The sequence below is a fragment of the Hyperolius riggenbachi genome, chromosome 5, assembly GCF_040937935.1.
Source record: "Hyperolius riggenbachi isolate aHypRig1 chromosome 5, aHypRig1.pri, whole genome shotgun sequence".
Classification (NCBI taxonomy): domain Eukaryota; kingdom Metazoa; phylum Chordata; class Amphibia; order Anura; family Hyperoliidae; genus Hyperolius; species Hyperolius riggenbachi.
Genome location: NC_090650.1, coordinates 106586940 through 106603950, shown reverse-complemented (window position 1 = coordinate 106603950; position 17011 = coordinate 106586940). Strand labels below are relative to the sequence as shown.

The 17011-nt window shown below is 43.2% G+C and overlaps 1 protein-coding gene across 1 annotated transcript in view; it reads left to right on the top strand.

Moving 5' to 3' along the window:
• The window catches only part of TBC1D5 (TBC1 domain family member 5), a 510822-nt gene that overhangs the window by 295798 nt on the left and 198013 nt on the right, over positions 1 to 17011 (top strand). Inside the window, exon 13 of the mRNA XM_068238274.1 lies at positions 16558 to 16700. Coding sequence (XP_068094375.1) covers positions 16558 to 16700 — 143 coding nt within the window. The remainder of the gene's footprint in view (positions 1 to 16557; positions 16701 to 17011) is intronic.

Sequence of the window (17011 nt, the reverse complement as noted above, 5' to 3'; positions counted from 1 at the left end):
TACTAGCTAAACTGAGGCACTACCTACCCATACTGGGCGCTATACTGGCTATACTGGGCACTATACTGGCAATACTGGGCACTTTACTAGCTATACTGGACACTACCTACCTATACTGGGCACTATACTAGCTATACTGGGACACACTGGGGGGCTGCACCAATCCAGCATTTCCTACCCCCGGCTTATATGGGGGTCAATCATTTTTCCCTGTTTTTTCAGGGAAAAGTTGGGGGGTCGGCTTATATGCGGGTCGGCTTATATGCGAGTATATACGGTACTTTTCCCCCTCCGAGTTGCGACAGTTGCCGAGAGCCCCGAATTACCGCTACACTGACGCACAGCATAGCATTGCTGCTATGGGGCGCCCAGTTTCGGTGCTCGGCTTTCAGAGCCGCACGCTGAAATAAGCTGATCCGGTGCAGTTTTCTGTGATTAGGTTCCCTGGTCCATTGGCTGAAAAAACAGCTCCAAAGCATTAGGTTCCTATCACCATGTTTGACCGTGGGGATGGTGTTCTTTGGGTTGTAGGCTTCTCCTTTTTTATGCCAAATGAAGGTAACATCATTGTGACCAAACAATTCAACTTTTGTTTTACAGAAGACCAGAAGTCTTCTTCTTTGTCCAGATGAGCATTTGCAAAGGCCACAAGAGCTTTTGTGTGCCTTATCTAGAGAAGTGGTGTCCTCCTTGTTCTTCATCAGTGGAACCCAGCAGTCTGCAGTGTCCATTGGATTGTCTGCCTTGAGTCATTGCCACCCGCAGATCCCAAATTTACCAGGTTTGCCTCGGTGGTGATCCTTGGATTCTTTATCACCTCTCTCACTATCCTCTTGGCCAGCACAGGTGCCACTTTTGGCTTCTGACCACATCCTCTGAGATTTTCCACAGTGCAGAATATCTTGTATTTTTTAATAATACTTTGCACTGTAGCCACTGGAACTGGAAAACATTTAGAAATGGACTTGTAGCCCTTTCCTGATTTATGAGCAGCCACAATGCGCAGCCACAGGTCCTCACAGAGCTCCTTTGTCTTAGCCATGACTGTCCACAAACCAACTGCAGAGAGCTGCTGTTTTTCACCTGTTGAATTAATTGAAACAGCTGTTCCCAATTAATCAGTGTAATTAGGATGCTTTAGAACCGCCTGGACTATTTGGAATGGTATAGAACTTTGGATTTTCCCACAGACTGTGACAGTTTGTGAAGCGTATGAGTAATTTTGGACTGGACACTTTTTGCTCAAATTTAAATAAAAACTGAGAAATGTGTTTTTCCACAATAATGCCTTTTTGTACAGCGTCTTATTATCTTTTGGGAGACACCTTTGTCATCTCCCATCAAAAAAAAAAATACTTGCTGTTTGAATAAAAGTAACTTTAAGTCAGAATTTTTCAGGGGTATGAATAATTATGGGCAGCACTGTATCATTGAGAAAAACTTGACTTTTTGTACGTTAAAATTCATGATCGTGTGCAAATTATTTATACGCATTTTACATCACCCCTTTCCCGCCAAACACAGATCAGATGCTGCATTATAAGCATCTTTGAATATATCTGCTGGTGTTTCCAATCCTTTTTTGCAGTTGTAAAAGTTAGCATTGTCACTGACTACCTGCCTAATGAAGCTGGAAGGTAAACTAGGGGTGGAAAGATAGAATGGAGGAATGAAATAAATCAGTTACAAAAGCTAACTATATACCAGTCCCTGCAGAGAGAATATAAAATACCTGGAAAGTCTCCAAAACTCTCGAGAGGAAAATCCTGAGCAATCTACAATCTCACAACCTCGAAATAGAGTCTGGGAGACACAGACAAACGTACAAACCCAGGGAGGAGAGACTATGCCAACACTGTGACCAGAAGACCCTTGTGGAAAAGAATCATTTCCTGCTGCACTGCCCCAAATATACCGCTTCCAGGGAAACCTTCTTTAAGAAACTGATGGAACTATTTCCAGACTTTCGCACATTAGAGCATGAGAGAAAACACTACACTCTACTAGGACAAGCATAGTAGGAGCAGTACCCTACTAGGATAAGAGAAAGCCACAATGACAATCGCTGCACAATATGTCACAGCATGCCACAGACTGAGAGGAGCATAAAGGAACTGTAATCCCAAAAAATGTCCATGAACTGCTAACCTACTGTACCCCCACCCCACCCCATGTCCCCCATTCCCCCCGCTTTGTCAATGCCTGTATTTAAGCTTGGTCATGCCAATAAAGCTATCTTTGATTTGATAGCTTGTGATAGAGCAATGCTAGCCTATAACTATTGTATGGAAAGCCCCTTCTTGATTGCAGATTTCTCACCTCTGAGCACTGGAAACCCAACGCCTGCGCACTGTAAAACCAGTCTACCATCTGACATTGCACTGGGGCTTTCGACGGGGTCTCTTTGTTCTTCTGTAGGAGGCTTGATATATCATTTCAGTAGCCTAGTTCCCTGCCTTTACTGCTGGGAGGGGTCATGACATTTGTGCCACTCATCCTTTTTATTTCTGTTTGCTTCCAGTTGGAGAGGTGTGGCTTCAGGACAGAATTGGGGTAGGCAGGCTAAAGTGGCTTTAGGAATAGTGATGGGTTCCTCTGACCTGTAACTGAGGACCCCTGTATGGGAGGTTTAAGGGTGTGCAGAACTATGTTTGGTTAATTTGGAGGGGAGAAATTAGTTAAAAAGAATTATAAATAGGACTTTCATGTACAGACTATCGTTTTACCAGTAACGAATACAATGAAACATGCAAGCAAATTTTCCTTTTAAATGGATCTGGCATGACAAAATGTAAATTGCCCATATCTTTCACGCAATATCCACAGTAGTTTTATTTATTTTTTTCTTCCTTCCCTCAACGTACTATGCGCTGACAGTTGACAGTTTACCAACTATTTCTGCAAAGCGCACCAGTTTGATGGGTAATCGCATACGCTACTTGACATTTGTCCTCAATCAGACCGGATGCTGTATGAAAAATTTACTCAGGCAAAAGGGCTCGTAGGAATACAGCGTTCTCTAGTGTCGCTCACTGGGGACTCTGCAAGGTGAGCGGAACTTCAGCTTGTCACGGATGCACTGTTCTGACAAACATAAGTAGATGCTAATGGCTAAATCGTGACAGAATAAAGTCCCACCACCATATGGCTAATTGCCACAACAATATCTTCAGTGTTATTAATCAAGTTTTCATAGTGTGCCATGATAATTGGAATAATTAGAAACAGCATCTACTCCTTGCCTCTACCACACATTGTGCAGACAGGGACCTGGCAGTGCTGCAATCACACTTTCGGGCCTACATTGTTTCAATGCTTCCTTTCCTAGCAGATAGCGAGGTTAATTAATAGATTAACCGCTTGCTGCCAGAGCCATTAGATTGTATGGAGGGAAGTAGCATTGAGCCTGCACACATCCTGTGCTGCTGTTCATTAATAGACAAAGTCTACGTCTGGAAAAGTCTTTCATTGATAATGGCAGTGAAAAGACAAACGGTGACTTCCATAGGGTTTGGTATTCCAAGACTGCCTGAAAAAAAGGAGAAACCGAATACACATAATATCAGTGGTGAGGCCTTGTAGCCCTTTTTCAAGCCAAGTTCTAAATATAACATCTTGCGGCTTAATAAGCAGAGAGCTAATGTTACTTTTGTAAGTCAAAGGGAGGCTTCTACAGGTAAAGATTCTTTTCTAAAAATGCTGTCATGTGACCTATAGCAGCCTGGCTTACAACATTAATAGCAGTCTATGCCATTTTCATGCTATCACTTTTATCACCTATTTGCCTTCTTAAAGTGAATACCTAAAATGATCCTTAACTGAGAGGGATATGGATGTTTACTTTTAAACAATACTAGTTGCTTGTCAGCCCTGCTGATCTCTTTGGCTGCAGCAGTGGCTGAATCACACACCTGAAACAAGCATGCAGCTAATCCAGTCTGACTTCAGTCAGAGCACCTGATCTGCATGCTTGTTCAGGGGCTGTGGCTAAAAGTATTAGAAATACAGGCTCAGCAGGAGAGTCAGGCAACTGGTATTATTTTAAAAGGAAAAATCCATATCCTTGTCAGTTTAGGTTCTCTTTAAGTGAAAAGAAATTGAAGATATATACATTTGTATCTGTCCTACTACTAAAAATGATTTGACATATCCCCCAGTTTTATGTGATGTTTAAAAGCTTAAAAAAGCTGATTTATTGTTTTGTCTCAGCTGAATGGAGCAGTCTGTCAATGTGTTTCATAGTGCTCAAATATATGAACTGTTAACCCTTTATCTATCCTCTTCTGACAGAGAACTGGGTTTCCTAGAGTAAAGTATGTTTTTGTAATTGCTTATCAGTAGTCCGACTAGGTCCCAACTGGAGAAAAACTGTCAGTTGCATGGAATAATATTAACTCTTTCAGGCAGAGAAAGAAGAAAAGCATCACAGCATATTTATTTGTGTGCTTGGCTCTGTACATACACGTCTATCTCATCTTGTCACGTGTCACTTAAGGTTCCTTTTAAGCAGTACCTGCTACCAAAAAAAATAGTAAAAATTAACTCGCCCAATGTCAATCCCAGTTGACCTTCACTGAACTTATGTATGTGTCTTCTTTTTTAATTTCACAGGTGTTCTATGGTCTTCAATATGATGTTGTTTTATGGAAGCTTGTGTACACTTTCTAAGGCCTTGTACACATGTAAGAGGAATGTTGCCAGTCATGGTTCGGGACTGGATCCCTTGGGTGGCATTGCAGGGTAGAGGCTGCCCAGACATGCAACTGGCTGCAGATTAAACAATTGCTTTAAGGCTGGGTAGTTAGATTTGGGAAGGCAGATAAATTACACGGATTAGTAGCTAAACTTCAAGGGGTCCTTACCCCCCTTCGTTTTGATTGCCCACTTGTACCACCTCCATGTAGTATGAGGTCCAACAGATTTTGCTTATTCTGAACAGACTGTGTAGGGTAAGCTTTTATACTACATGTAAATAGTAATATTGGGCAATTGAAATTAAATTTATATGCATTTCCAAAAACTTTGACCAACCCTGTCCACGCAATTACACAGCATTGTGTGCAATTTATTGTATTTTATTATAACCTTAACTGTTTCTTCCTCTGCATTCTCTCCAGAACAAGAGGCAGCTAATCTTTCTTGGCTTTGCTTTGTTGCCAAATGCCACAGTTCAGAATAATACTTGGTTGAAGCAGCATATCCATATAGCCTGGTTATGCTGTCACTCCGCTGCAGTGTCCACTGTTCTCGGGAGTAGATGTGTGCCATTCTAAAATAAATCATGCAGTCTGGATTTGTGCATTGCAGAAATGCAACAAACATACCTGGACATGGTGAAGACAGACTTGTGAACATGCTCATAGGAAAGCATGCATTCGTTCTGCATGTCTCAAAAACTGTCTGGCAGTGGAGCTGGTGTGAACTGGTGTGAACAGAGCCCTACTGTAACCAAAGTCTTAAGAGCTAAATGGATAACCAAGCTTGTTTTCCAGAGGAGGGACGTGGACTCACTGCTGTCTTCACTGTAGCCACCATGGATGCGTTCTAGCGCCCAGGGCTTCGTTCAGGAGAGCGGATTCACTGGTTTTACAGATTGCGATGTGATATTACCTGCGAACCAACATTTGATATGTGTATGCACTGTGTGCCTCTGAGGAAGCGGTCTTTGACCGTGAAACACGTGTCAGGCAGTCCTTTGTTTTGATGTGGAGTCCTGTATGTGGTTCTTGTGGTTACCTGTTCGCAATCTAGAAGAAAATTGAATACTGAAGAATAAAACGTTGACTGTTCATTTAAAGCCCCGTTATATTGTTTGGACTGTATATGACATGGTTAAATACTATTCCCACTCCGAGTCGTAGCAACTAGGAGGGAGGTTTAATTCAGGGTCCAGCAATTGCCAGAGCCCTGAATTACTCTTTCCCGCCCCGCGCAGCATAACATGGCTGCTACGGGGTGTCTGGTTTTGGCACCCGGTGTTGAGCCCCATGCACTAAAACCACCTGCTTAGCCAATTATGTATTTAAAAAAGAACTTGCATTGTAAAACATAACATTTACATATTTTTGGAACAAATACCAGAATCTATCACCTGTTATATCCCATACACACTAGCTTTCAGAAAGAGTCATAACTATGCTAAAATTTGTGCTTCCTTACAATAGGAGGGACCTTGGTAATTATTATTCACATCTATGTTCTGATGCAGAAGCAGATGTATGATCCTAAACTGGCCTTATCTCCCATCACTTGCACGGAAATACCGGTGTGTCTGGGCACTGAATCTCTACCCATCCCTGCCCATTCAGCATTTTGGATTGTACCATTATATCCCTGGGGAATGGGGATAGATCCAAAATGAACGGAAAACGGTGGAATGGGTGGAGATTTTGTCAGGGGCGTAGCTAGGCTAGGGACCCATAGCAAAGTTTTGTTTGTTCCCCCCCCCCCCCCGAAAAAAAAATTGAAAGGAACCACTATGGGGGGGTTAACCCCCCATGCCTAACCTTAACCGGCCATGGTGAAGCCTAATCTTAACACCTCCCCCCCCCCCATGGTGGTGCCTAAACTTGACCCTCCCAACATCTAACCTTAAGCCTCCATGGTGGCGCCACATATAGCCATTAAGCATGATTTAGTTTACAAAAGGGCATTGAATATAGCCGATAAACATGATTTCATTTATAAAAGGGTGCCTGATTGTAGCCAGTGAGTGTGATTCCCTAACCTTAATTCCCCTGGTGCTTAACTTTCCCCCTCATGATGGTGCATAACCTTAACCACCCCCCATGGTTGTGCCTAACCTTAACCCCCCCATGGTTGTGCCTATCCTTATCCCCCCATGGTGGTGGTGCCTAACCTTAACCCTCCATGATGGTGCCTAATCTTTAATCCCCCATGGTGATGCCTAATCTTAAAGGGAACCTAAACTGAAAGGGCTATGGATATTCCCTTTTAAACAATACCATTTGCTTGGCAGTCCTGCTAATCTCTTTGGCTGCAGTAGTGGCTGAATCACACACTTGAAACAAGAATGTAGCTAATCCAGTCGGACTTCAGTCAGAGCACCTGATCTGCATGCTTGTTAAGGGGCTGCGGCTATTAGAGACACAGGATCAGCAGGAGAGTCAGGCAACTGGTATTATTTTAAAAGGAAAAATTCATATCCTTCTCAGTTTAGCTTTCCTTTAACCTCCCCATGGTGGCATCTTACCTTAACCACCCATGGTGGTTACTAATCTTAACCCCAACACCCCCCCCCCCGGTGATGGTGCTCAACCTTAACCCCCCCCCTCCCCCCCATGGTGGTTCCCAACCTCATTCACCCACCCCCATGGTGGTGCCTAATCTTAACTCCCCCCCCCACATGGTGGTGCCTAACCTTAACCCCCCCCCCATGGTGGTGCCTAACCTTAACCCCCCCCCCCATGGTGGTGCCTAACCTCAACTCCCCCCCCCCCCCCCCAGGGCAGTGCCAAACCGAAACTCCCCATGGTGGTGCCTAACTGTAACACCTTCCCCCCATGGTGGTGCCTTAAACCTCCCTCTTCCCCAGTCTCAAATAGAATCCCTAATTGCTATGGTCATATGTCATATCAGTTTAAATACTTTGAAGAAATAGGTGTGTCCTTTTTAACCCGTGCTATTTTTAAATGATTCAGTACAAGATAGGCTTGTCTTCTGGCAAAAGTCACAAAACTTTATTGCAATGTAAATTACCTTCTAAATTGTGTATATCTAAAGGTGCCCATACATGGTACAATTTAAAAAAAAAATTTGATTAGATCATTTAGTTCGATTATTCAGTTAGATCGAATATAAAGATTTTTCCAACATGTTTGATCGGATTTTTATAGAAAAAACAGGATAATCGTTTGTTTTTATTAATTTAATTAACTTTCATTCGATTCGATCGGTTTAATCAAAAAAACTGTAAAATCGAACGCTTTTATTGTACCGTGTATGGGTACCATAACATTACACTTTTTCTTTGTATTAAATTATATTCTAAATAACAGACAAAGATAGACTTTAATTTTTCACAACATTTTATGCGCTCTTGCAATTGGGTGTTCAAGCAGAGACAACCGAATGAGACATAACAGTGCATGCACACACCTACACACATATGCTTGTGCAGGTAAGTCACTGGGGTATTACACTTACATTAATTGCTTTGACAGTTGCATGTTGATTTGCTTCATAAATGGGTGAGATGCACCTTGCAGGCGCCGCTCCCTGTTATTTCAGCTGAGGTAACCCGAGCTCGTCGCAAATTAAAACAGGTGCTCAAGTTACGCAAACAACTGCAGAAATCCAGCATTGTTTCCAGAACTTTACACTTCCGACTAATTTAACAGGTCAGGTGAGAATCTCCAGTCAGTAGCACCGGCCCATTACAGCTAATGCCTTTGTCATTAGGACGTTATTTATGTGAGTCTTCGCTGCTTCCTAGGAAACACGTCTGATGGTCTTTTTGCTTCTTTGCAGGGTATAATTGCCAAGAAAGACTGGTAAAATATGAATTATTATATTATTGCTAGTGATAAAACGCAGCGCCGTGAACATTTCATTGTGCAGGTGTAACAGATGCGAAACAAGATTAATAGGACAGAGTAATAATTAAACCACAGCCAGCTGTCTCAAAAAGAATGGGTTTATCTTGTCCCTTTCTGTCATTCCGGGGATACCTAATATTTTTAAATGTCAGCGAGATTACAAAGATTTCCTTGACTCTGCTAGTTGAAATACCCTTGTAATGTGAAATGGGGACTTAATTACAATAGACCAAATCCATCTGTATTGCTTTTGAAGCAGTTCTGTGGGCTATAATATGACTACGAGAGTGCAGAATTATTACGATGAAGTAGTCCGCTCCTAACAAGAGATGCTGGATTTGTACAGCGTTGTGCTTTTGAATTGTGATCTGCCAGTCATTAATAGGTGTTTTTTTTTTTTTTTAAACACGGTTTAAGCAGTGATAGTGCATTGTTGAATTCCTATCACTAAATATTATCCAAAGCTGGGCTTGTGAACCTCCCCAGCATCAAGTAAATTGAAATAAGCAGCATTTATAGATATGTGCTGGTATTTCAATGGGTTTTCAAGTGAATTTGAAGCAGATTTTTAAAGAAAACCTGAGGTGAGGGGATATGAAGGCTGCCATATTTATTTCCTTTTGAACATTGCACATTGCCTGGCTGCCCTGCTAATCCCTTGCCATGAATATTTTAAGCCATAGACCCTGAACAAGCATGTAGATCAGATCAGATGTTTGACTGGAGTAGCCACATGCTTGTTTCAGGTGGGTAATTCAGACAATACTAATGCAGGAAAGATCAGCAGGATGCCATGAAATTGGTAAGAAGGAAATAAATATGGCAGCCTCCATAACCCTCTTACTTCCGTTGTCCTTTAAAGAGAACCTGAGACCGGGGGGGGGGGGGGGGGGAGGATTCCTACTTACCTATGCATTACTCCATCCCCATGACCACCGTTATCTCCCTCACCATCCTCCTGGGTGCCTCCGTTCGCCTGCAACCAGCCCCAGTAATACACCTTCAGTCGCATCAGTTGGGCTCTTCTGCACATGCACGGGTCAGCCGTGCATGTACGCCCACAACGCTCACATTGCTGAGAGTGTTCTGCAGAATACTCCTGGGGATGTGAACGTGGCAGGTGCCCATGGCAGGGCTACACATGTGCAGAAGAGCCTGGGGCCGTTAGCAGGGAAATGGAGGCAATTGGGAGGATGGGGAGGGAGGTAACAGTGGTCATGGGGCTGGAGGAAGCCCCAGGTGACTATGAATTATTTTAACCCTCTCATCTCAGGTTAGCTTTACACCTCATACAGACAGCCTCATACATACTCAGCAGCAGGCATGCTCAAATAACGAATTTGGATACAATCCGAATAGGTGTTGTTCGGATTTCTTTGCTCCATCCCTCGGCGCCTCCCACAATGCGTTCCTAGCGAGCCATGTGATTACAAACACTTCTTCCTTCAACCCGGAAGGAGAAAGTGTTTGTACTCACGTGACCGCGGCTTGGAACGCCATGTCTTATTACACTTGTATTGCAGGAGCTGCTGGTGCACAGCGGCTACACTCAAAAGGGACGAGATGCAATATTAAGCTCCGCTGGTCAGAAATCATTGGTGATTGGCTGCACTTAAGAGGAAGTGAAGAGGATCCATTCGCCGCTGGAACGAGGTATAGTATGAAGTTCCGCTGCCAGCTGCTTTGCACCTCAGGACTGGGCCCTTTAACATCCCCCTCCCGCCGCAATGTTTATTGTTGCACCGCTGCTCATACATGTGTACAAGGCTTTAGCATTCAAAAGAGATTTGATTTCCTGTCATTTCATTGTTTGGGAAATAAAGTTATGTTTTTGACAACAAGGCAAACCTGCTCTAAACAGGAAGTAAGAGTTGTTTCCGCACAGCATTTTCAGCATTGAACTGAAAAGACATCAGTATGTTCAGAATGCTTTCATATTTGTGCGTGTGAAAGTATTATGTTGAACAAACAATTTATTTTTTCCATTTCTTAAATTCTTCTTCTTTAAACGAATGGTCGCAGTAATGTCTTAATAGGAAAATGTATTATAAATCCTATTTTGCTGAAGCTGGTGCTGACAACTTATTCTGTCAGAGCGGTGGCTGAAAAGGGACAGCACTTGTCAGCTTCAATGATCCAATCTACATCCTCCCTTCTACTTAAAAAATAATTTTTATGTCACCTACCCACCCGACAGGTGTTTCAGACATAATTTAAAGCTTATTTAACTTGTTTCTTTTTTCTAATTTTGGATCACAACCATAGCACATTCTGATGATTTGATATAACACATGTGCATGCAGGTGGAAACTCACCCATGTCGTGTGATTTCCTTTATTATGTACGGTGCTGCTTACTTAGGCACATAAAATGATAATTGCTTACGCAGGCGTTGTTGTTCATTGGCTTAAGGTTTCCTGCTTATGAACATTGAACTCAACAACATAGGCATTTTCAAGCAATTCTAATCCACTTCTGCACTGAGGATTTATTTAACTATGTGTATTTGACGTCTTGTTAATAAATGTCGAGGAAAAGAAAAATTGATGTCTGAGTCCTTCTGAACTGAAATAGTATAGAAAGTTCTTGCCCTTCATAGTGCCGTGGCAGAAAGCTGGCATAACTGTTGTGGGAAATGTGTGTGCCCAGAGCCGCTTGGGCGCCCAGTAGACAATATGGAAGCCGGATATTGCGGGGTTGGTGGAGATAGTGTTGGCAGGGTAAGTTATCTGCTGTGAGTGCGTAGGTGTAGATTATTGTTTGGAGTAGGGTAGGTTAGTGTTATGATTAGACAGGGTTAGGTTAGTGTTAGGTTATTGTTAGTCTTAGATAGCGGTTGGTTAGTGTCAGGAGTAGGTAAGGGTAGTAACTGTTAGGCTTCGCTAGTGGAAAGAGTTAATAATGCCCTGCGTGGATTAATGGTTTTTAAAGTCATGGTGGAAGGGTAAATGACATAGGCATTAAAGGGTTGAGTGATTTTCAGTGTGGGGATAAAATGATTCATGACTTAGTCTGTGGGCATTTCAAGTTTGTTATTTTCAGTATGGTGCTTATAGGCTTAAAGTGAAACATAAGTGAAAATAATCTGATGAGATGAACAATTCTGTCTATCCAACTACTCCTAACAATCAATCCACAGTAGAGTCGGCACCATCGATTTGTAATAAAGCTCTTTTATTCCATCAGAGTGGTAGAAAACGTAATCTGTAGCAGCGACAGCCCTGCTGTTTTGGTCTTACGACCTTTTGTCAAGTTGTTCAGCATTACATATCACTGTTGTTTAAAACCAACACCCTTATATACTCCTACCACCTACACGTAACCAATCAGATTGAAATCCAGCAACCAATCAGGAGGAGGTGGCCATCCATCGGACCTGATAGAGAACAGCAGCTCTTAATATGCAAATTTCAGAACTCCCATACTGGTGTGACAAGGCCTAATCCTCGTACCTAATCCCCTCCCTCCCATTCATTAGGAGTATATGGGGGAGTATAATGCAACCACCTGTGCACTCAGCCTACTCACCAACCTCCGTTTAGCAGATGGTCAAAGCGTGGCCTCCGCCCCCTGCCGCAACTTCCTCGTCTATTACGTAAAGACGTCCGCATAGCCTTCCCGTCATGCGACCATTACGTCACATAATCCATGCGACTATTACGTCGCATGTCCGCCGACGTCACAGAGAAGGCGTGTATTACACACACCATATCTCCATAGCGACAATATATGCGTGGCCATGGCTACCAAGCCAACAGGTCTATGCGTTTCTAAAGAAATTACAGTTACCAATTGGGAAGAAAGAAACCCAATGCGGCAATAGGGGAAGAGACACACCACTCGCCCCTTGCTGCCCGGAGATGGTACTTCACCTTAAGATGGGAAATATTAAATGGATGACCACTGACCTCCCTCTGGCCGCAGGACTTCATCTGTAAATATAAAATGCATAACATAAATACAATATTAGAACATGATCTTCTAGATTTACATTTGAAAACACAGCAGCACCCTAGATCTCCAACATCTATATGAAATGCATCATAAACAGGGCATCAGATCATACTCTTTATTCATTCCCCCCCTCACCAAAGTACCTAATCTGCGGATCCACCCTGCTTCCTTAATCAATAACCTCTTGTTTCTGTCACCTCTTCTTATATTGAATAGGACCTGATAAATAACCTGAACCCTTAATTGTGCTACTGAGTGTCCAAACTGCTTAAAGTGACAGGAGACTGCTTGATCCTCATCACCACCTCTTATCGCTGTCCCCGCGGGCGTGTCTCTATTAGCACGCTGGGCTTTATTGCCACTCTTGGCTGTTTGGCGCGTACAGCGTTACGCGGCGAGAAGGTCGCACGTGTGCGCACAAAAGGTTGCACGCGTGCGCAGTACACCGAAAAGGTTGCACGCATGCGCATTCTGCACTGCGTGCTACACGCAGGCGCAAGCGTTATTGTTGGCGCCCAACTCCCTATTTAAATGGTCCTGCCTTCAACAGCAGTGCTGTTAGTTCTTACAGCGTGTTCCTAGTGAGCTTATCTGCTATATTTCTGATCCTGATTTCCTGGTATAGACCTTTGGCTTGTGACCCCGACTATTCTTGATTGCTGCCCGTCCTGACCCTTGGCTTGTTCACCAATTACGTCCGTCTGCTGCCTGTCCTGACCTCCGGCCTGTCCTGGACCTTCCAGTGTTCCGCCTGCCCTGACCTTCAGCTCCGTCCACGACTACGAGAACGCTCAGTTCCTGGCTCTCCACATTGAGATGTTATCTGTTCTCCAAACCACTGTGGGATTACCTTAAGCGCAACCTAGTGGGCACTAGGCAGCAAAGTTCTGCACTCCCCTCAAGGGGGTGTGGGTGAAGACCCGTGGGCACTTAGACTCTGTGCTTGGGTAGTCTGTATCATAGTGGGGCAGTCAACAGCATTCAGCATCCTAACAAAGAAGAACATGTCGACTCCCAGAATGCCCAGGAAGAGAGCAGTATGGACTAGTCTATCCCTTGACAGGATTTTTTCTTTTTTACCCAAAATACTACATTATAGCAGCTCACCTAAGAATCTACACATTACTCCAGCCCTCTGGTCCAGGTTAATATAGTGAGGTAGTGTGGAGGCTGATCTGAGACCAGTGTGGGTTGATTTTCTGGACAAATACTGTGTAGACTGAAACATGACTTCAAAGCTATGTGGGAGGAAAGCGACTTAAGAGCTAGGTGAATAGAGGGGATGGAAACAGGCAGCAGGTAAGTACATGTATGCCAGCATTAGTCAGTGTAATCACTTCCTCTGCTCTGTCCAGCACGTGTCGAGCTCCAGTCCTCAAGGGCCATATCCATGCCAGTGTTCAGGATGGACTGAGATATTGAGAAATGTGTCCTACTATATGAACCACACCTTTCCTCATTCAGTCCCATCAATGAGTTTGAGCTGTGCCATATGTGTTAGGACATTGGCCTTTGAGCATATGCAATTTTAGGGGGGATTACTGGTGCCCAGAATCCCTCCTGAGACCCGAGCCAGTGCAGTGTCTGGGGACAGGCACATGTTGAGACACAATATCTGCAGGCATCCTGCAGCTTACAGCACTCACCCCTTTATTTCCCGACTACATTTGAATATATGGATGTATCAGCAGCGTGTGTACAGAGCATGGAGCAGCTCTGGGGAACTTGACAGAGCACAGACCCAGGTATGAGCACAGCCCTGTGCCCTGCTGTGTGCTGGTAAATAAGGAAGTTGGGACCTTGCAGAAGGCTTCAGTCCCCCTCCATTACAGATGTCATCTGTCCTCATTATCTGTATCCAAAGTGCTCCCGATCAATCCTGTTATCGTTTGTGAGCAAATTGGACATGTCAGTAATAATCTTCTGATTCCATGAGTCGGATGGGAGATTGCGTTGTGTGTACCCAGCATGATGTCCTACCATACTGTGTGTGGTTGAGGGTGACCTTACCAGAATCCCCTCCTTGAAAATCCTGGGTTTGTCCCTGTTGAGGACATCGCTGGTCCAGCAGAAGGAAGGAACTAAACCCATCATCTGCTAGTTAATTAATTGGCAATTCAGTATCTTCATTAGGTCCATCACATTCTTATTTTCTGGTAAAAAAAAAAAAAATTCCATACACTTCAAACATTTTGGACACCTTCCACTAGTTTTAATAATCAGACATAGATAAAATAGTATTACTTTATTCTTTGCACTTTATAAATCTTTATATTGTATAGGCTGTAGTTTATATAGGCTTAAGATTTGTATATAATACCTGTACATATATTTCTGCAGTACATACAGAAGATGTTTTTGAAGTTATTGTTTGATACTGTATGTATGGCACTATTATAATGTCACGTTATTGTAATGTAAATGTGATGATGCCGTTGATGACAGCTTGTCATGCGAAATCCACGAACTGAGCCTTATTATTGTTATGCTTCTGTATTTATCATCATTACTTTTCTCTACTCTTGTCTTTTAAGTCCTGCATATCACGTTAGTCTGCCATTAATGCTGATGCATTAGTAATCTAGCTCATTAGAAGGAAGTTTCTGACACTTCCAGCGATAATCTGTAAATGGGGAGAAAACAAAAGGAAAGGGGTTATGTTCAGCTTTCAGCAACCAATCAAAGTCATTCAAGTTTTTGTTCTCACAATCTGAAATTGTCAAAAATGAGAATTTTGAAAGGGAGAGAAAGCGATTCATTGTTATGGCAGCACCAATGTTTTTCACTGTTCTGATGTAACATCTGTTTGACTTCTGTAGCAAAACTTCCTTGTAAATCATAAACATGGTTTGCCAACAACTAATATAACCACATCATTAGATAGGAATGGTTGGAATCCTCCAATAGCTTTTCGGATTTGACAGGGACTGCAGTCCTGAGATTCTTGCATCTGAGATGTCTACTCTACCTCTTGATAAGGCAAATATGGGCCAGTTGGGATGTCTTTTTAGCCCTTTGGATTTTTTATTCTACAAAATGCAGAATAAATAAGCTGTTAAGGTGCCCATTAGCAGTGCAATTTTTAGGGAATGGCTGACTTTTTGCTAAGATCATTTAGACGTGGGTAACGAGTTGTATTGTACTTACCTGGGGCCTCTTCCAAGCTCTGTAGCCTTACTGGTCCCTCAGTTTCCTCTTAGACTGCCCTTTTAAAAGCTTACCGACTAGACCAGACATTGGCTATTGCACATGCATGGCCTGGGCCGCGCATGCACAGTAGCCTGTTACTGGCGATTTTTCGGAGGGTTACAGAGCACAACAGAGTGGACTGGGAAGAAATCGAGGGACCTGTAAGGTTACTGAAGACTGGAAGAAACCCCAAGTAAGTTCCTCCTTCTCAAGTTTACTTTGACACACAGCATGACAGAATCTAATGCTCGATCATATCTAAACTAGTTTTGATTTTATCTATGAAAATAGTTGCCCCACGGATCTATCCTCTTTTAAGGAAACAATTGATAATGCGATTATCCAGGATCACTTGGGCAAAGCAGCACGCTCTTCAATGCGCTGTGCCTGACCTGGGTGCCACCATACATGTAATGTTATTATGTCTATGGCCGCGCAGCAGTGTACTGTAATTTGGATGCCGGCGCTCGCTAGACCCCAAATTACTTCTCCTTCCGAGTTGATATGACTTGGAGGGGTTATAGTAATTAATGTCGCCTGGACTTTGAGTGGCAGCGGGGTGAGTCATCATTCGACCCACCTTGCGCCAAAGTGATCAGGTGGTAATAATCCACATACACCAATCGGGCCCACCATGTCCCCGGTTTTTATACAATATGATCTAAAAAAACAAAACATTCTACCATTAATAGGCCCCTTTAGCGTGAGACCAAGTCTGAAGTAGGAATAACAGAATTAGGTTGACCCACCCATAATCTGGTTAATAGTCGGCTGTTACTGAATTAATGTGAAACATTATTTTTTACAGTATTTGCTATGACTGCATTTTAATTGTGGAATTTATGTTGTGTTTCAGACGATGGGTACGACTTTTGTTTGGCCGGGAGTTCCCTCTTCAGGATCTCCTTGTCGTCTGGGATGCTCTATTTGCTGACAGCATTAAGTTGTACTTGGTGGACTATATTTTTGTTGCCATGCTGCTGTATATAAGGGATGCATGTAAGTATCACATACAATATGCTTAATAGAGTATAGTGACTGTCTAACATAACATATATGGTAACATTAAAAAGAAAAAGTAGGGAGAGGATCCTGCCCTTGCAACCTTTGGTACATTTATTTTTCACTGTGCACACTCTGCATTTTGAGGGGCGGTAAGGCATAAGCAGTAGCACTTGGTATGGAAGGCAGATACAGGTCAGGGGGGAGCAGATGTACTACGCAAGCCAACAGTGCTGTGGCTCCCTCTGCAGTGCCAGTTCTAGCTAGAATGGGGCTCCAGGGCAAAAGAAGAAACTGGGGGGGGGGGG